At 44.5% G+C, this 20,495-nt stretch overlaps 2 protein-coding genes across 4 annotated transcripts in view; one reads left to right on the top strand and one right to left on the bottom strand.

Moving 5' to 3' along the window:
• Positions 1-16,117, top strand: part of Mcmbp (minichromosome maintenance complex binding protein) — a 44,961-nt gene extending 28,844 nt beyond the window's left edge. The window contains exons 9-16 of one of the 2 annotated variants that reach the window (XM_075972456.1): positions 1,780-1,958; positions 2,541-2,664; positions 5,015-5,132; positions 7,565-7,730; positions 8,769-8,902; positions 10,575-10,739; positions 12,865-12,953; positions 14,089-16,117. In XM_075972456.1, coding sequence (XP_075828571.1) covers positions 1,780-1,958; positions 2,541-2,664; positions 5,015-5,132; positions 7,565-7,730; positions 8,769-8,902; positions 10,575-10,739; positions 12,865-12,953; positions 14,089-14,215 — 1,102 coding nt within the window. In that variant the 3' untranslated portion in view covers positions 14,216-16,117. The remainder of the gene's footprint in view (positions 1-1,779; positions 1,959-2,540; positions 2,665-5,014; positions 5,133-7,564; positions 7,731-8,768; positions 8,903-10,574; positions 10,740-12,864; positions 12,954-14,088) is intronic. The other variant, XM_075972455.1, reaches the window with a different exon arrangement.
• Positions 16,118-16,440: 323 nt separating this feature from the next.
• The window catches only part of Inpp5f (inositol polyphosphate-5-phosphatase F), an 83,477-nt gene continuing 79,422 nt past the window's right edge, over positions 16,441-20,495 (bottom strand). The window contains exon 20 of one of the 2 annotated variants that reach the window (XM_075972450.1): positions 16,441-18,868. In XM_075972450.1, the coding sequence (XP_075828565.1) occupies positions 17,719-18,868 (1,150 nt within the window). In that variant the 3' untranslated portion in view covers positions 16,441-17,718. The remainder of the gene's footprint in view (positions 18,869-20,495) is intronic. The other variant, XM_075972454.1, reaches the window with a different exon arrangement.

Raw genomic sequence — 20,495 nt, 5'->3', positions numbered from 1 at the left:
TTGTACCTAGTTTACCTTCTATCATGACTAAAGAAACCTGCAACTATAACTATCTAGTCTCAATTGCATCAGAGACCCCAGAAGGATAGAGTATTTCCTGAGTAAACAGGAAGTCCAGCACAAGCCACTTCCAAAGCTGTAGAAACGGCAGAGACACCTGGCTACGTAGACAGTCACCCGAGATTCCTTTGCCACATCAGGGCATCCACCTTTGTTTACAGCCCTAGAATATCTGGTAGCCTTTTCTATGAAGCAAGAATTTTGAAGGAAGGTCCTGCCATGTTTTGGCAAAGTTCGTCAGTCTTTTTCCTTTGTGTCATCCCTGTCCAGTCTGTGCACTGGGTTCTTCTGTTCTATATGGAGGTATTATATCATGCTGGAAAGAAAAACCCAGTTCCATAATCTCCCGTCAGGCACTCTCCAGTTCCTGAGACCTCTACTTTTCCCTGCTTCTTCAAGGTTGTGCCATCTCACGGGACTTCATGTGATCCCATTTGTCAGTTGTTACTCTCAATGCCTGTCCTCTGGGCTCCTGTTAAGAAAGTTGATGTGGGAAGTCCTCCTGAATATGTGTTGCTTTTATTGGTTGATGAATAAAGCCATTTTGGCCAGTGGCTCAGGCGTATTCCTAGCTAGCTCTTATATTTTAAATTAACCCATTTTTATTAATCTGTCTATTGCCACAAGGCTGTGGCTTACTGGTGCAGCATGTTACTCCTTCGGTGGCTACATGGCATCTCCTCTACCCTGCCCTCTCTCTCTTCTTTTCATCTATCTGTCTGTCTGTCTACCCATCTATCTATCTATTTATATATCTATCTGTCTATATATCTCTGTTCAGATTTCTCGCCAGGCTTTACTCTGCATGGTTCTATATAGTGAGTTCCAATACAGTCAAGACTACAATAGTGAGACCCAGTTTCAAAAACAAAAAGGAAAAAAGAAAACAACAATGCAAAAACATTGACAAAAATTTTTCCTCATCAAGACAATGTCTCTCTATGTAACCCTGGCTATCCTGGAACTCACTTTGTAGACCAGGCTAGCCTCAAACTCATTCACTGTCTGCCTGTCTCCCAAGTCCTGGTTTTAAAGGTGTGTGCTACAACACCCACCAGCTTTCCTTCTAAATTACTTGATTTCTGAGGCCTCTTGATTCAGAGGGGAAAAACACAGACTGCGGTAGACTTTGTGAACTGTGAGATCTGATGGAGTTTGTATGTATAGTGTTGACCGTTGTGTATAGTATAGTTGAAGACTTCACGCATTTTAGTCATTTGTTCAGTGGCTGCAGAGTGAGACTATCATATTTGAATTGATTAGCAAACCTCAATGTTCACATCATTTTAATCACTTGCCCACACTTTGAAGTGTGGTGGAGCATCACATGAGAATAAAATTTAGCAAAGATCATTAACAAGATAGAGGGGAATGATTCTCCACACTCAATAATAAGCTCTTGTGGCTTTGGAGAAAAGGATCCCAGGGTTGCGATGTGATGAGAATTCAGGGAACCCCTGATTTGAAATGGTCTTGTGAATGACATCCTCTGTCGTGCACATGGCACTGTTCACTCACTGAGTTGAACACAGTGGTCCTGGGCAGTAGAGGACACCCATTGTGCTGTGCCACGACCCAGCACTTCTGAGTGATGAGAAACATTTTAGATTGAGGGGCCGCATTCTGCCTTGGGAGATGGAGCATCCCATGAGCAGGATTCTGAGTCTGTCTTCAGAGTGCTTGTCGTTTGTACTTCTTTGCTATTTGGTATCTCCACAGGGATGCTTCTGCACTGCTGGACCCCATGGAGTGCTCAGACATGGCAGAGGAGCAGAGGGTGCACAGTCCTCCAGCTTCGTTAGTGCCAAGAATTCATGTCATTTTAGCCCAGAAGCTGCAGCACATCAATCCTTTGTTACCCACTTGCCTTAACAAGGAGGAGAGCAGAACCTGTAAGTGTAAGTGTCGGGCCCATGAGTGGCAGGCAGTTTCACCTCCATGTGGGCCATAGTCCCTGCTCAGCAGAGTGAGTTCTCTAGTAACATCTGTGGCTTTGCCCCATTTTCTCTTTTATTCTGTCATTGACATGAAGCCTAAGGTTAGGTGGTGGTAGTGCACTCCTTTAATCCCAGCACTCGGAAGGCAGAGACAGGCAGATCTCCGTGAGTTCGAGGCCAGCCTAGTCTACAGAGAGAGTTCCAGGACAGGCTCCACAGAGAAAGCCTGTCTTTTGTTTGTGGGGGGATGTAGAGCATGCATGTGCCAGGGCGTGCATGTGGACGTAAGAGAAGAACATAAAGAAGTCTCTCCTTCCACGATGTGGGTCGTTGGATCAAACTTAGGTTATCAGGTCATTGAACTTGGTGTCAGATGCCTTTATTTTCTGAGCCATCTTGCCCACTCTAATATTGGCCTCATTTGTTGACGATTATTCTAAGTTCATGCTCACTGTCCCCAGAAATGTAGTGTTCCTTCCTGTTCTTGCACTGGTGCAGAGCTGGTGTGCGTACTCTCATTTCCTTTGTTCCTTCCTTCCGCAGTTGTATCCAGTTTCATGTCTGAGTTGTCTCCAGTCAGAGCAGAGCTGCTTGGATTCCTCACTCATGCACTCTTGGGAGATAGTTTGGCTGCAGAATACCTTATATTACATCTCATCTCAACAGTGTAAGTGCTGTGCTCTTCGTGGGAACTGCGGTGTGGGGTAGAGAGCGGAATGGAACAAGTGTGGTTTCGGTTGTTTGTTGTGTCAGCTCCATATTCAAATGGATTTTTCTTGTTCCATAGAACAAATGTTGCACCAAATACAGATTCTTTTTCACCGTGTCTTAGTTTCACACAAAACATTTTGTGGTTTTTTTTTGTTTTGTTTTTGGGTTTGTTTTTTTTTTAATATTTATTTATTATGTATACAGTATTCTGTCTGTATGTATGCCTGCAGGCCAGAAGAGGGTGCCAGACTTCATTACAGATGGTTGTGAGCCACCATGTGGTTGCTGGGAATTGAACTCAGGACCTTTGGAAGAGCAGGCAATGCTCTTAACCACTGAGCCATCTCTCCAGCCCCACACAAAACATTTTGATTGTGTCCTCTTAGTAAACATTAGAGGCAAGATCAGACAGTACATGACTGATGAGTGAAACGAACTGTTGTATCTTTTCTGCATTCTTTTTCCCCTTCTTTATGGGAATGTAGCTTAACCCAGGGTCTCCTTGTGCCTTACCACTGAGTTGCATACCCATACCCATTTGTATTATACTTCTCCAGGCTTTGCTTTTAAGCAGTGATGCCTGTCTTTGTTTCTTTTTAGTTTGTATATTGACTTTATCTCCTCCACACACACCCCTTTTTTCCTTCTAATTTTTTTTTTTTGAGATGAGGTTTCTCTGTGTAGTCCTGGCTGTCCTGGCTCTTGCTCTGTAGACCAGACTGGCCTTAAACTCAGAGATCTGCCTGTCTCTGCCTCCTGAGACTATTTTTTTTTTTCGAGACAGGGTTTCTCTGTAACTTTGCTGCCTGTCCCAGAACTAGCTCTTGTAGACCAGGCTGGCCTCGAACTCACAGAGATCCACTTGCCTCTGCCTCCCGAGTGCTGGGATTAACGGCACGCGCCACCACCGCCCGGCTGCCTCCTGAGACTATTAAAGTCATGTGCTGCCACCCCACAACAGGTTTTTTTGTTTTGCTCTAAAAAGTAATGTAGCCTAATATCGGGAAGAAAATTGCCCGCTCTCCCATGCCAGTCTCTTCCCATTTACTACTTGTGTGTATTCTTTGGTTTATATCCACGTGTTATGTTTACTAATGTGGGTGTCACTTGTGGTTAAAGCACAGATCCTTACCTTGTTTTTTTCTATTTAATGCTTAGTTAGCTCCGTTTTCCCTTTTTTTTTGCTTGTTTTTGTTTTTTGTTTTTTTTTTGTTTTTTGTTTTGTGGGGTTTTTTTTGTTTTGTTTTTTGTTTTTTTGAACATAGGCTGTCACTATGAAGTCCTGGCCTGGAACCTTCTATATAGTCCAGGCTAGCTCTGGAACTCATAAAGATCCTTTTGCTTCTGTTTCCTGAGTGCTAGGATTGAGGGTATGCAACCACACCCTGCCTTCTTGACAAGCTTTCTAAAGACTGTGTGCTATTTCATTATATTTGTGCCATACTGTAACCTTTTCCCAAAATGTTAGACCTTCACACTTTGTGCGTGCGTGTGTGCACGCACATGTGTAAGTAAATGCTGTTACAGTCAGCATCCTTCCAGTGTAACTCCTTCCTTTCTCCCGGTGGCATCCAAGACAGTAGGTAATGCCTGGAAGCAGGGCTCACGTCAGAGCTCTGTCATGGTTTGACTGGTTGCACATCCCTAATGGAAAAGCCTGAAGTGCTGGGAAGTTTGAAGTAGCTGAGCCACAGGCATACTGCTGAAGTCACACTGGGAAGCAGTAGCTACCAGCTCACACTAGGCATGCTTAGCCAGGGAAGTTTGCAAACGTTCTGAAGCACTTAAGTTTCAGTATTTTGGATCAGGGTGCTCTACTTGTACTTCAGAGTTATTAATACTGCCCACCTTGAAATGTTTGGAGAGGGATGAAAAGGCATGTGAGCAGTCGTTTAAGTATTGATTATTCTTTAACTGCTGCTGTTCTGATAGATAAAATAGCTGGTGTTCTGCAAAAACCATTAAATTTATTTTTATTTCGTGTGTATGGCTCTTTTGCCTGCATATCTGTGCATGCAGTGCTGGTGGAAGCCAGAAGAGGGCATCTTCTTCTTTAGTTCTGCATATCTGTGCATGCAGTGCTGGTGGAAGCCAGAAGAGGGTGTCTTCTTCTTGAGTTCTCAGGACGGCTGTGAGCTCCTGTGCGGGTGCTGGGAATTGAACCCTGGTCCTCTGGAAAAGCAGCCAGTGCTCTTCACCACTAAGCCATTTCTTCCTGCTTCTGCAAAATGTCTAATGCTGGTATTTCAGTATCTTACCTTTGTTTTTGTTTGTTTTGTTTTGTTTTTTCTTTTCCCCTCTTCTAGATATACAAGAAGAGATGTTCTTCCACTAGGAAAATTTACAGTTAACCTGAGTGGCTGCCCACAAAATAGCACCTTCACAGAACACCTCTATCGGATCATTCAACACCTTGTTCCAGCAGTAAGATAATATTCTGATAAAGTATTATGAACAACAAAGCCAATTATTTTCTACTCACCTCAAGTACTAACTTTGTGTTCCTTGTGGATCTCATTGACAAGCGACAACACCTGCCAACTGACATAATTTAAAATGTACCCTCAGCATTGACACTGATTGGCCCAGCACAAATTTGTAAATCTAAACATTAATGCAATGGCAGTAACTCCCTCAAGATCACGCTTCCTGCCGCTGCCAGTTTGTCCCTTCAGTTTGGCCCTTTGTATACATATTAAACTTGAGATCTAAATAAGCTGAGTTCTCTCAGCTGCCCATCTCCATGGCCCAGTTAGGTACGGTTTGGAACCATCTGGTGTGTACCATTTGTGTGTTGGGATCTTGGGGGTAAAGGAGTTGCTCTGATGAGTGGTCTATCTAAAAATGCTGGCCACTTCTTTGGGTCTTAAAAAGTGAAGCCAGGCAGGCCCTTCACTGAACAACCCGTCATGCTGTGCTTGGCCCTGCAGAAGCAGCAGAGTCCCAAGGACTTGGGGCCACTTACTCAACAGGCTATGCTTTCACTAATTTCTATATTGAATAATTCATTATATTTATCAAAATAGTCATAAAACTGACACTGTTTGGGGTTTCCCCCTAGATTTTCTAGTCCATTTCTGCATTTGCACCCATGGTGATGTGTTTTGATCTGGGGTGTTGTCGATGATAGCTGGTGTAGTATCTGAAAGCCTGTGCTGGCGTTTGTACATTCTCTATTGTAAAACTCATCTGTCTTCCATTTTGAAGGAGTGAGGGTAAATGTGTGACCTATTCATAAACCCTGTAACAGGGTCTTAGCAGTTCCCAAAACCCACAGCTCCTGAAATAAGCTCTCTGAGTTTTATGTGTTTGTAGTACAAGACCAAGAAAGTAATTGCTGGTGTGTGCTTTAAAAATTCATGGCAGAAGGCTGGAGAGGTGGCTCAGAGGTTAAGAGCACTGACTGCTCTTCTAGAGGATCTGAGTTCAATTCCCAGCAACTACATGGTGACACACAACCATTTGTAATTAGATCTAGTGCCCTCTTCTGGCATGCAGGCATACATGCAGGCAGAACACTTTATACATAATAAATCTTTTAAAAAAATTTCATGGCAGGACAACGAAGCACTTGAAATGGGATAGGAGACACTGGTGGTGCCCATATGCCCATCTATACAGAATGGCCTAAGACTCATGGATGGTTTTGGAGCTGACCTGGTGGCTGCCTAGCTGGGGTCATGTCCTTCCTCTCTCCTACTTGGAGTAAGGGATGTCCGCGAAGAAGCTGGTGTAATACCAGCTCTCAGACACAAAGTGGCACCAGAGGCCATCCAGCTGTCAGTTGTGAGCCCAGGGGTTCTCAGGCTACATTTTTACATGGGAGAGGGTACAGGAAGGGGCTGAGAAGTGACAGTGTGGTGTGTGTTTGCATTTTGTTCTGGTTACTTTTCCTTGTTTTGTTTTTCACTGACCCCGTCTCCTCTTTCATCTGGCACTAGGCCCTTTCTCAGTGCTCCTCTCTGTAATAGAACACTCAGCTTTGACTACTGGTTATATGTGTCCTGCCTGTGGTTCTGTCTCAGCCCCAGCACCTGGCCACTCTTTTCTTTGTTTTGAGATGTGTGCATGTATGTCGGTGCAGCATGTACATGCCAGGTGCCCAGGGGAACCAGCAGAGGGTGTTGGTCCCCTGGCACTGGAGTTATGGACAGTTAGAAGCCTCTGTATGGGTGTTGGGAGTAGAACCCATATCTTTGCAAGAACAAGTGTTCTTAACCACTGAGCCATCTCTGCAGCCAGCCACCTTTTTTTTGACAAGCCCCACCTCTTCTGGGACTTCTTCTGAATCTGTAAACAATTTCCACTCTCGTTTCTAAGAAAATTAAGCCAAAGTATTTAAAAATTCTCTTAAATTTTAGCTGTGATCTTCTTCCTGCACAGGCTCCCTACCCTGTGCTTTTCTGAAGGCTGCACCATGTATGAGTAGAGGAGTCCGGAGCAGACAAGAGACTGCCGAATGTGGTGGGGGCTGGAGGAATGGGAGGCCATGCTCTGGGCTGCAGTGTGGATTGTCTTAAAGGAATAGTAAAGTTCAGCCTCTGGGTGTCTGATATTTGAACTGTCTACCACTTGTTTCAGAGTAAAACTCATCAAGACTTAAAAAAAAACCACCACACACACACAAATTTTCTTTGTATCTCTGGCTGGCCTTATCTCTCTAGCGTGCTCCAGGCCCAGCTGAAGATGGAGAACAAGTAGCTGTAAGAAGCATGGCTTGTGGTGTGGCCACAGCTTCTTCCCTTAGAAATGGTGTCTTACCATATGAAGCACACGTGTTTTGACTCAATATGTGTCTGTGTGTATTTTCTTAATAGAGAAACTTGGATCCTTCCTCATTACAATTTCTGTTTCAGTCTTTTCGTCTACAGATGACGATAGAAAACATGAACCAATTGAAACTCATTCCCCACAAAGACTATACAGCCAACCGATTGGTCAGTGGTCTCCTCCAGCTGCCCAACAACACGTCCCTGGTCATTGATGAGACTCTTCTAGAGCAGGGGCAGTTGGACACCTCAGGTAGGCATGCAAACCTCCTGTCCTCTTGTGGCTTTGCTCCATTTAGTCAGACCTAGCAATGACTTCTAAGGCAAACTTAGAGTTACCAGATATTTTTAAAACATGCATGTATACTAACTGTTTTATTATGATATTCTGTTGGTTGCCTGTTAGCTCAGAAAGGGTAGAAAAGATTTAATGTAATATTTTATACATCCCATAAATAATTTTTAATGATTTCTGGGGGAGGAAAATAGACCATTTGGTTTAAACTAGCCTCAGTTGTGGAATATGTTAAAAAAACAAGCTGGGAGATGGTGGCCACACCTTTAATCCCAGTACTTGGGAGGCAGGGGCAGGCGGAACTCTGTGAAATCGAGACCAACCTGGTTTACAGAGCGAATTCCAGGACAGCCAGGACTACACAGTCATCCCCCCACCCCACCCCCCCAAAAAAGACGAGAGAGCTGCTAGATCTTGTTCCTATGAAGAGCATGCAGTGCTGGGAGTAGTGACTCTGTGCTGGGAGGAGGTGGGGCACAAAAAATAGATGAAAAAATAATGAACGCTGGGAATTTATAAGGCAAAGGGGAGCCTAAAATCAGGAAGGTTTATCCAGGGGTGGTGGCACCCACCAACATTCCTGTCACTTGGAAGGTAGAGGCAGGAGAACTAGGAGTTCAAGGCTAGCCTGGCTGCTTCTTTCAACCCTCTCTCAAAAATATATAAATTGTGAAAACTCAACAACCTTGCTTTCTAAAGAAATGATTTCCCATCTTATAACCATGACCTGGGAAGTAATGAACTTACCAGAGTCCCACTTTGTGTTGGCATTAGTGTTGGGTGAGTTTTGGCCTCAGAAAGTTCAGGTTGGTCCAGTACTGCTGGAGCTTATTACCTAACACCTGGCTTACTGACATTGCACTTGTTAAGTTCCTGGCTACCGTTACCTTTATCTAAGCAGCAGAAAATCACATGTGTTAAGATCATTGTCAGCCAAACTAATTTGAGTATGTGATTAAAATCACATCACTGCCAGTAACGGTCTTGCTCTTCCAGGTGTTCATAATGTGACTGCCCTGAGCAACCTGATAACCTGGCAGAAGGTGGACTATGACTTCAGTTACCACCAGATGGAGTTCCCGTGCAACATCAACGTCCTCATCACATCTGAGGGGAGGTCCCTGCTCCCGGTATGACAGCTCATGGTTGAGTGGAGGGTTATTGTTGTCACTTTGTCCATTTCTGTTGCTTAGATTGTCCCTGTGTGCAGAAGCAGGCACTTGTGCAGTGTGTGTCAAGGCCACAGGTCGCCCTTGGGTGTTGTTTCTCAGGAACTGTACACCTTTTGAGACAGGGTCTCTGACTGGCCTGGACCCACCCAAGTAGGCTAATTGGTCTGACGGTCCAGCAAGCCACAGATTCACCTGAGGATTATAAGGGTATACCAACATACCCTGCATTTTTATGTAGATTCTAGGGTTTAAGGCTAGACTTCAAGCTGTGTGTGTGTGTGTGTGTGTTGAAGGTTTATTTTTTTGAGACATGCAGATCTCTGAGCTGGACACCAGCTGTTTTCCATAGTGAGCTCCAGGACTACACAGAGAGACCCTTTCTAAAACAAGCCAAAACATATTTTATGTGTGTTTGCCACACTTTATTTAATATTTTATTTTATGTGTGAGTGCATACATGTATGTTTGTTCACCACTTACATGCCCTGGTGCCCATGGAGGACAGAAGAGGGCATTTGATCCCCTGGAGCTGGAGTTAGGGTTGGCTGTTAATCACCATGTATGTGCTAGAACCAGACCAAGGTCTGCAAGAGCACGGCAAGTGCTCCTAACCACTGAACCAGCTCCGCAGCTCCAGGTGTTACTATTTTATCAGTGTGGGTGTGTGCCTATGCTCATGCACAGCCACAGAAACCAGAACTGGGGGGTTGGAGCCTTGGAGCTAAAGTTAAATGCATTTGTGAGCCACCCAGTGTGTGTGCTGGGATCCGAACTGTCCTCTGTAAAGTAGTTAAGTGCTCTAAATTGCTGCCCCATCTCTTCTGCCCCACGAGGGTGTGCACGTCACAGACTGAACCATTTCCTTAGCTCAGTGCTGCTTATTATTTTAATAAGTTGCATTTATTTATGAATTGTGGGTGAGCCTGGAGTGTTAGTCCATGCCTGTGATCCTACACTCTGAGGAGGCTGGGGTGAGAAGGTGGCCAAGTCACATCCTTCCTTGGTGGCATAGTAAGACCCGTACCTCAAAAGACCTGTGAGTACAGCTCAGTAGTAAAGCACTTGCCTGTCTGTGTGAGGCTCTGAGTTCCACTGATAAGTTACAAAAAAGGAGATGGTAGCTGCTAGTTATTAACAAGGGAATCTGGTATCTCATTTTACCTCATTGTAAAAATTTATAACTGTTAAGAACCCAAATATCACAAGCTACTAGTAGGAGAGCCTGTAATATCTAGAAATAAAGAGAAGCTAATTTCCCTTAATAATCCAGACTGCTGTTGTTGCTCCCTTTGTTCCTTTTTTTGCCGGTCATGCGATGCATGTGTGCACGTGCAGTGGCTGGGATGTAGAGCTGGAGGACATCCTCACCAGCTGAGCTATGTCCATCTCAAACGTTTAAGGCTAGCCTGACTTACAGGATAAGATCTTGTCTTGAGCCAGACAGAAAATCACATTGCAATGGTTTCATGTCTTTTGTGATGCAGTCAGCAGATTGAGTACACTAAGATTTTAAAAATACTCCCCTCCTCAAATACCTGCTATTTTCTAATTCCCTTCCAAGTTGAGAGCTGCATCCTCTAAATGTAGGTTATCATAGGACCTTGGAAATCAGTTCATTTCCTCTTTCCAGGCAGACTGCCAGATTCACTTACAGCCCCAGCTGATCCCGCCCAACATGGAAGAGTACATGAACAGCCTTCTCTCAGCTGTCCTGCCGTCTGTGCTCAACAAGTTCCGCATCTACCTGACCCTCCTGAGATTTCTGGATTACAACATCTCAGATGACATAACCAAGGTATGTCTTCATCGCAGCAAGAAATCTTGTAGTTTTGGGGTTCACTTAATGTGACTTAAGCGCAGTTTCCTGTAAGGCAGAGTTGGTGTTTGCCGTCTCTAGCCTTTAGTATGTCATCTGCTGCGTGAAGCGGATTCGTTCTCTGTCCTTTTTACTTAGTTGCCGCCTCCTTTCTGCATTTGAATTGCTTTTGGCTTTGTTTGCTTGGTTTAATTATTTTCAGCACTAGGGATCAGAACCATTTCCTTTGTCTGTCAGAGCAGCGAGCAGTCTGTCTCCTACCTCATCAGGTTAGGAGCCTTGGTCTCTTTAGGATTGGCAGATGATGTAACTACACTACTACATGAAAATTTGCTCCTTTCCAGTCTGTCCTTCATTCCCTCGTTCATGCTGTCACTTCACAGATTATGCCCTTGTGTGTTGTGTGCCCATAACTCCTAATTATCACTTTGTGCAGTTGCCTTTCAAACCAGAGGGGAAAGGCTTAAACAAGAAAACAAAATTTTTGTTGCTTTTTTGAGTCATCTGTGGTTTTACTATGTAGCCCAAGCTAGACTTGGACTTGGAGGGAACGTGAGGTTAGGCAGACACCACCCTGCCTGTCTTTACACTGGTCAGCATTTCCCTGTGCCGTTGCCTTTACTGGGCTTTCTGTTCCTATCTGAAGGACTCTAGTGTCTCTTGAGGGTGTGTTTTCTTTGAAACTCAGGGCCTTCATGAGGTTAAGCACCTGCCATTGAGCCTTTTTTTTTTTAAAGAGAGATCTGCCTGCCTCTGCCTCCTGAGTGTTGGGATTAAAGCTCTTATCCTGTGCCACAGTCTGTTCCCCGGGTTGTCAGCAGCCGTTCCTCCTTAAGGAGCACACCTCCAAGACCCTGAGTAAATGCCGGTGGGCTTCTATTGAGTCTGTCCTGCTGCAGTTTGCTGAGCTTGGTGTGCACAGTATTTGATGATGTCTTGAACAAGCACCCTTCAGGTTTAAGGCCATTATTTCCTTCAGTTCCCCTGCTGCTTCCTCTCCCGCTAGCCCTCCTGTCACTTGGTCAGTGAATTTGGTGGTCTTTGGAGCTCTGTTCATTTTCCCTTTTCTCTTTTTTATCTGTCTTGAAGTTGGTTGGTTGACTTTTGTGCCTGTTTAAATCTTCTATACGTAGCAATTTGTTATTGCTATTAGTTACCTTATTTTTTTTCTATAGAATTTCCTATTTGCTTCTTTTTAAACATTATTTTCTTCTTATTGATATCTCCTTTAATTCTTTATATAGTGGCTCACCCCCTCCCCCATCCAAGAGTGATGCATGCTCAAGAGTCCCCCCAGTAGGTACTTGGAACTGGCTACTTCCATATCTTCCATGCACATAATGGCATAATAACGTGTTGTATACAACCCTTTCCAGTGCATAATTTGTGTAGTAAGCACAGCAAATATTAGCGGTAACAATAGTAGAACATGTATAGTGGGGTTTAAGTTTGATTAAGTAATGACAGCCTTACAGATGAGAGTAGCAGTCCTCTGTGAGTGGTGCACTAAAGGAACTCCAGCCCTGCCTGTTCCGCTGTTCCATCGCTGTTCCAGCAGTCTGCTAGGCTGTTGGTTTTCAAGGACATTACCTCAGGTGGGGGTGTGGGGTTTGAAAACAAAACAAGTTGAAATGTCTTACCAAGAGCCACTTGTGTTCTTGATTCCTAAGTTACTGGAAGTTTCCGGGGTTTTGACAAAGCCGACTGCAGTGGTTGTGTTCTGCTGTGTTGGTCCCAGACAGCCCTGTAACTTGTGGTCCTTCTCCCTCAGCTCTCTGACTACTGGGATTACAGGTGTGCACTGCAGCCCCCATTGCCGGGCCAGCTTCTGGTGTCTCTTCCTGTTTAATGGCTTCACACCATGGAAGATGCTGGCTTCTCTGACTGTTTGGCATTCTCAAATGGGCCTGGGCTGTGTGTAGAATAATTTCCATGCGGCATTCTGTAATGGAGGTTGAATTTGGTTCTCCCTCTTTTTGCCCATCTATTTTTACTTGAGTCAAGGACAATGTTCCTTTCTCTTTATAAAGATAAGGAAACAGTTTGAAATGTACTTACAGAGGTTTGAAGGAAGACTTACAAGTATATTGCTCTTTTGGTAAAGGCGGTTGAAGATGACTTCGTGGAAATGCGTAAAAACGACCCTCAGAGTATCACAGCAGATGATCTCCACCAGCTGCTTGTGGTGGCTCGGTAAGTGGCGCTCTCCTCCACAGTCCCCTTCTTCCTTTGGTTTTTCGAGACAGGGTGTCTCTGTGTAACAGTACTGGCTGCCCTGGAACTCACTGTAGACTAGCCTGGGCCAGAGAGATCCGCCTGCCTCTGCCTTCCAAGTGCAGGGATTAAAGACCTGCACCACCGCCTGGCCTCATAATTCCCTGTTCTCTTGGCTGTGTGCAGTTCTGATTTCCTTCAAAGATACCTTCCTGGGCTGAGCAGATGCCTAAAGCTTTTGCCTGAGGACTGAAGTTGAGATTCCACCTAAAATCTGGGTATGCATGGCCATGAGGAATCCCAGAACAAACTGACCAGTCCGGTCATATCAGTAAGCTCTGGGTTCAGTTGAGAGACCTTGCTTCAATGAATAAAGCAGGGAGTGGTTGAGGAAGATTCCTGATATCAGCCCTGGGCCTCCCACAAACATAGACAAAACCCCGTGGAAGAGGGGGTGGAAGGAAGGTAGGAGCCAATAGGGTTCAAGGACACAAGAAAACCCACAGAACCAACTAACCTGGGCTCATAGGAGCCCATAGAGACTGGACTGGCCTAGGCCCTCTGCTTGTATGTTACAGATGTGTAGCTTGGTCTTCTTGTGGGACTCCTAACAGTGGGTGCAGGGGCTGTCTCTGACTCTTGCCAGCTTTTGGGACCCCTTTCCTCATACCTTGTCCAGTCTTAATACGTTGCGGGGGGGGGGGGGGATTAGTCTTACTGCAATTGATATATGGATGATATCCATGGGAGGCCTGCACTTTTCTAAATAGAAGAGGAGGAGTAGACGGGGTGGGTGTAGAGTGGAGGAGAGGCTGGGTGGAGAGGAGGGAGAGGAAAGGGCATTCGGGCTGCATCATCATCATCAAGAATACCCACCTGGTGGAAGTACTTACTGCAGGGTTTACATTTACCAGTGGTCTCAGCAGGGGCACAGTCTTTAAGAGTGAGACCCTCTCATTCTGGCTCCTCGGGGCTTCTTTGTGAGGTCACACCTGGCCTTTGCTCGTGTGTAGTAGCCATGTTCTTGTCTCCTGATGGGCTTCAAAGATTTCCTAGTTCTTAAAACTTTAAGATAATCTTCCTAACTCTAGGTAATTTTTAAACTTCAAACCAGGTTTCTGTCCCTGAGCGCTGGCCAGACCACACTGTCACGAGAGCGATGGCTGAGAGCAAAGCAGCTGGAGTCGTCCAGAAAACACAGGCTTCAGCAGCACAAGTGTGTGAACGGGAATGAGCTTTAGAGTCTGAACTGGAGAAGAACGGGCAAGCTACAGCCTCCGTGCTGCACAGCTCAGACCTGTTTATACCATGCTGTTTTATAGGTGATTTGTAGGCAAAAAACAATGACTTTTCCTGAAATCAAGCCTGGTGACACCTAAAGTTTATATGATTCTCTGTAAGGGCTTTTACCTTACTGGTTTTATGCAGTTTTGGAGTTTGTTTTATAATTAGTTATGATGTACAAAAATGTATTTGATATTAAAGGTTTAATAATGATAATGTTGCTGATCATACCATTTCCTTAGCCGTAGCTACAGCTTAGGCCAGACTCTTGGAGTGCCGGCTTCACCTGAAGCTGCGCATCCACACCTGTGCGAGTGCAGTCTATCTGAGTTTATCTAGTCAGGACGCACTTGCCATTCCCCTAGAGCTGTGCATCCACATCTGTGTGAGTGCAGTCTGTCTGAGTTTATCTAGTCGGGACGCACTTGCCATTCTCCTAGAGCTGTGCATCCACATCTGTGTGAGTGCAGTCTGTCTGAGTTTATCTAGTCGGGACGCACTTGCCATTCCCCTGAAGCTGTGCATCCACATCTGTGTGAGTGCAGTCTGTCTGAGTTTATCTAGTCGGGACGCACTTGCCATTCCCCTGGAGCTGTGCATCCACGCCTGTGTGAGTGCAGTCTGTCTGAGTTTATCTAGTCGGGACGCACTTGGCATTAATTCGTGAGCTCTCTAGTGTCAGTATCCACATCTGGACAGATACTTTCCCCCCCTTAGCAGCTGTTAATAACCTGCAGAAGTAGGCTTTTCCATGGCAGGCGTCCCCAACTTTTAGATTTCATACACTAGTAATACTTCCAGAGATTTCTGGAGTAGTGTTGCCAATTGATTTTGCCAAAATGTGATCACCATTTTGTTTCCATGAAAGGACACCCTCAGATGCGGCTCTGTGATTCAGGTCACTACATTGTTCTTAGCTCCTCTCACACCCGGCATTTGGGAACTGTCATTTTAAGGGACTCTGAAGGGAACCTTGTCCGAGCATGAAAGACTTGATTTAATCTTTTTTTCTGGTGCTGTGTATTGAACTCTGGCCACTCACATGAGACGCGTTCTCTACCACTAAGCTGCATCCTTAGCCTGTTGTGTGTGTGGGGGGGGGAGTGACTTTGAATCATTTTCCTCATTATTTAGCTGATTTGATGATCATGCTGGATTTTGAGCTTTTAATATAAGTTTATCAGATAGCTTCCAAGTGTGTTAGATGGGTAACATCATTTGCTAGTGCGGTAAAGGCCCATACATTACAAGTAGGCTTCCTCAGACCTATTCATTTTGATATGCATATTTTCAAATAAAAGTTATTACTTATAATTTGCAAATTAATATAGAATTGTGGCAACAGTAATCTTCAGAAAGGTTAGAATAGTGCTTTTAAGCTCTCTGTGGTGCGCTTGAAGATGAATTCATTTGGAAACAGGTGAGTTCAGTGGTCCCTTATCTTTTTCCTGCTGAAGAGGCTTGCATTGACATTGTTAACCAAGGAAACAGGGTCAGCCTTGATAAGTCAAGGAATTAACCTGATGAGAGGAAGTACAGACTACTAGTTGTTCAGCGTTCTTTCCTAACCTCAAATCTATTTTTCTAAGCTAATGTAAATAATGTTCATATTAGAATTCTAACTGGTTTTCATTTTTATAACTGGTAGACAAGCTCTTCCTTAAACCTTTGAAAATAAGATGTTCACATAGATTTTTGAAAATACTTTTTTGTCCTAGAACAAAGTTTTTAGTTTGTCTTGTCAAACTGTACCAATGTAAACTGTAATTTACCAAAGAGAAGTCATAATTTTGCTTGATCTTACAGAAAAGTTCCCTTGAGTAACCATGTCCAGTAAATAAAACTTCAAATTACCAGTACCCGTGGGCGTTTTTCATGAATTAGAAGCACAGGATGTCGTCTACCCAAGTCAAACTAGAAGAGACCAGAACCTTCAGCCTTTTGAGGCACCGTCTCTTCTGGCCTACACAAAGGATGTTCATGTTCATAGCTCTGTGTCAAGGCAAGCTGCAGCCCTGACCAGGCATCTATGGCCTATTTGGAAAAAACCATTGCCTTCACTTGTGTTGCCGGATTTTCCTGTGGGTCACCTCTGTGCAAACCCAACCCCCACCCCAACCCAGCTGCCAGCACTTAACTACCTGGATCCAGAGCCTGAAGGAAAAGAGGGGAAAGGACAGACTGCAGCATCTAGTTTTTAATGTTTGGGACTTAAAATACAGTTTCCATTTTTAAAATAAGAACACTTTAATCAAAAAAGTTCAAAACAAGTGTTTGGTTGTAGCACACTTGTCACTTATGAATTCTTTGAAAACCAAAGTACTGTTAAATGCTGTACAAGGAATTCTCATACACATTGATGCTTCGAGCTACAGTGGTACTTTAACAGTCACAGGACTCGACACTTCAATAAATAACAAAAACGGAATGCTTATCAGGTCACAGCAGACAGAATGTTCAACTGAGTCACTTCACAAGGGTAAGGCTCTAAGGATGCCAGACGCCGGTGCTTGCTGGAATGTGCCATACAGCCTTCTCTGGGGTGCAGAGGCCAGTCATCTTGGTGGCCAGTCACTTAGAAAACCAGTATTAACCTGCATTTTAGGTTCTTGAACCTAAAAAAGATGCTAAGTGTCCCTCTTGAAAGAGTTAAAACTTGATTTTCTAGAGATTCCTAGAGTCAGTCAGTATACATGATCTTCTGTTCCTGAAGCAGGTGGGCTTTATGACAGGCAAGCCCGTGTGTGTTCAGGAATTTGGGAGAGAAAAAAAGAATACAGGAGAAATTGGAATCAAAGAAAATACATTGTTTACCATTATTGGTTCTCAACTTCATAGAGAATGGTTAAGCCGGTAAAACTACTTTTAAAAAAATTTAGATACTTCTGCACACTAGTAAAAGTCACTAAAATCTAAATGTCTAATTTCCCGTCTAGGGCAGCGTACAGGAATGAACTGACGGAGCGGGAGAACGCTAACTTTACATGGTGGATCCACACTGCATCTGCTTCCGAGACTAGCTCCCCTTTTCCTCCAAACACCAGTTTGGTTCTTTTCCTGAACCTTCCCAAATGAGATCAACAAACCACTCTGTTGTGTATTTGCTAGGCTGGTCTACAGTCTAAGATGGTCACTTGTAGTCTGGACATCTGGGAATTTGCTCAGGTTCAGACTCCTTGTAAAACAAGTGCCAGTCAACAATGTAATTAGAATTTGTAATCCATAAACGCAGTACTGGTTAAAATAGCCTGAAATGGCTGGGCGTTAGTGGGGCAAGCCTTTAATTCCAGTACTCAGAAGGCAGATGGACTAAATTCAAGGCCAGCCTGGTCTACAGAGCAAGTTCCAGGACAGTCAGGGATACACAGAGAAACTGTTTCTTTAAAAAAAAAAAAAAGTCCAGTAGGTGAAAACTTCATTTTGAGTTTTTAAATAAAAACCTTAAGATTGTGACTAAAATCTAAATTCGAATTATTCGTGTCTGGCATTGTGTAAACATATTTTTAAGTTCATTTTGCTGAATTTCATTGACCACTTCAGGTTCTGCTGGACTCTTTTGAACTTTGGCCACTGCCAAATTTATCCCATGTGTTAGCCCAGCTTGGGTAATACTAGCAACCTGGACCATGGAGCTGCGGATCTTTGCAAAGGGAGAGACTGCTCTGCTGCCACTCTCTGGAGAAGGGGTCACACAAAGCCCTGCCTCCAGTTCCAGCAGGCTGGACCCGGAACTGGGGCTCTGCTGAGAGACCCCTGGATGTGCTGGTTCAACTGACAAAAACTGTGGGCCTGCCAAAGAACAGGAGACATTTAACTGGGATGGTCGAGAAGGCACCAGTCCCACAGGTTCCAACTGGTTTTCTTCATTAGAAACAGGGTTAGTCTTTTGATTTCCTTCCTCACTATTGTGAGACACAGACCTGGTCTCTGACAGCTCAGACATTTTGTCCTGTGCATCCTGTACGAATCTGTGGCAGTAGACATCCACAGGCTTGGCAAAGCCAGTCAGTACATGTATGTTGTCAGCAGAAGGGGTTTTCTTCAAGGGAGACTCCTGGCCTTTTCCAGGTCCACTTCCATGACCAACAGTAGCTTCTGAGGGGACAGGAATGCTGACGTCAGTGCTGCTGGCAGACTGGGATCGGCTGCCTAGTCGAGGAGCTGAAGCAATAATACCACAGCTTGGGAGAACATAATCTATCGGCCCTACATTCTCTAAAGAATCGGCTAGCTGCCTGTCTTCCTCAGACTTAGAGTTGGTAAGGAATTCATCGGAGTGGTAAGACTCATTATCTGAAGACATGTCCCCATCAGACTCCCCTTGGGCCTTATTATTATCCATCGCTCCCGGGTTTTCCGTGGTCTCAAGACTGCTGTCTGACTTCCAAAGATTGACTTTTAGGTTTGGCTTTAGAAAGTTCACTTTCATTTCAGGCTTTGTAAAGTTTCCTAATTTCCGTAGGTTGCCCATGTTCACGTTGGATTTGGTCTGCTTCACTTTTTGATTTAGAGATGAAAATTTGCTCATTAAAAAGCTTTTCCCCTGGGCCAGAGAGCCTTGATTTTGGGATCTGATACCAATGATGTCTTCGTGAGGCTTACTGCTTTTCCTGTAAGTTAGAAGAGAAAGAAGTTAATTTCTCATGGAATCCAAAATACACCAACTAATACCACTAAATGCTTTGTAAGTAGCCCAGATCTCTTGGGAGCAGGGCACTGCTAACTGATAAACCCAAATACCTGCAGTTGACACTAAACACCAGCTGATAGAAAGACAGGGATATAACTAAAACTTTGTAGCCGCCACATTAGAGCAGGTAGAATCAAAGGTTTACTTACACACTGAATACTACAATTCAACACAGACATACAGAGACTTGGATCTTGTTCCTTTTGCACGAGGTCTTTAAAGTGGTTAGTGTGCAGTAGTGTGATTTCAGCATAACTGAACTGGGGCCTCGTGTGGCATGAGGCTGCTGTTCTGACAAGTGAAAGTCTAGTGCGGTGGCTGTACCACACATGCAGGTCTAAGCTGCTGCAGTGGGAACCTGCAGGAACCCCAAGCCTCAGGATGGATCTGGGCTATCTAATATAGTTAATCTGTGTTCTCTCCTTTGTCATCAGATGTCCCTGTGTGCACATCAGCACTCAGCTCATGCAGGATCACCTACCACGAGCACTGCGGGAAGAGTAGGTGCCCGAGTAGCTGTCGCCATTAAGAATGGACAGGAACAGCTCTCCTACCCTAGCGCCTGAGCAGTGCTCAGAAGGAAAAGCCCACATACTGTAAATGTGAAATAACCTGCTGGTAGGAACATCTGCTTAAAACCCTGCATTTCTCTGTATACTCATGACATTGGGACGTGCCCTCTGGTTACTTTAGAGCTCAGAGAGCATCACTTGTGGTCCAAGCAGAAGGACTTTGTCTTAGGCCCTGTGAGCCATGTTTCATCAGTTTTACACGTATTGCTTAGCTAAGTACTCATGGAAAGGCTAGTATTTGCATTAAACACATATGGATATCGAAATAGAAGTACCATGTCACTTGAGAAAATAAAAACCTGGGTCAGTTAAGAATTCCTTAAGCTGAAAATAAGGTCTCTAAGGTGCTGCAGGGTCAAGAGTGGCAAACGAGGAAGCAGTCTCCCTCAGTGCATCCTCCTGGTCCCTCTTCTGAGGAAATCAACTAAGCATGAGAAGATAAAAGGCGGCAACCAAACTTTTTGCCAGTTGGATTTTTAAGGCTATGTGCTAGTACATTACCATTCAATCTGCAACCTTTCTGACATTCATTATCTCATTTTAACAGGCAACAAAACAGAAGGACCCTGAAGCTTCTTCAGGGTTCCAGAGTGAGAGAAGGTACAGTCAACAGAGGGCTAACCTAGCACAGCTAGGCGGTGTACACTCCAATCCCTGCATTCTAGGGCTGAGGCAACATCAAGAATTGAAGCCCGTCTCCCCAAAACAAAGGGCCTTTGGCTCGGTTGGTAGGAGACTTCCCTGGCATGCATGAAACCATGTGCTCAGTCTCCAGCACAGCATAAATGGGTCTGGTGGCATAAGCCTTTAATGCCAGCACCCCATGGTGTTTTAAGTTGTATTTCTTAAGAACCATGATATATTAGTGCATTTATGTAGTGTGTGAGGTATTTTGCTGCTGTTTGGGTGGGGTTTTGTTCCTGTTTTAAGTCTCTATACCCAGTCTGGCCTTGAACTCATCCACCTCACAGATGC

The sequence above is a fragment of the Microtus pennsylvanicus genome, chromosome 5 (genome assembly GCF_037038515.1).
Source record: "Microtus pennsylvanicus isolate mMicPen1 chromosome 5, mMicPen1.hap1, whole genome shotgun sequence".
In the NCBI taxonomy this organism is placed as follows: Eukaryota; Metazoa; Chordata; class Mammalia; order Rodentia; family Cricetidae; genus Microtus; species Microtus pennsylvanicus.
Note: the sequence above shows the minus strand (reverse complement) of the source record. Positions and strands in the feature narration are given on the sequence as shown.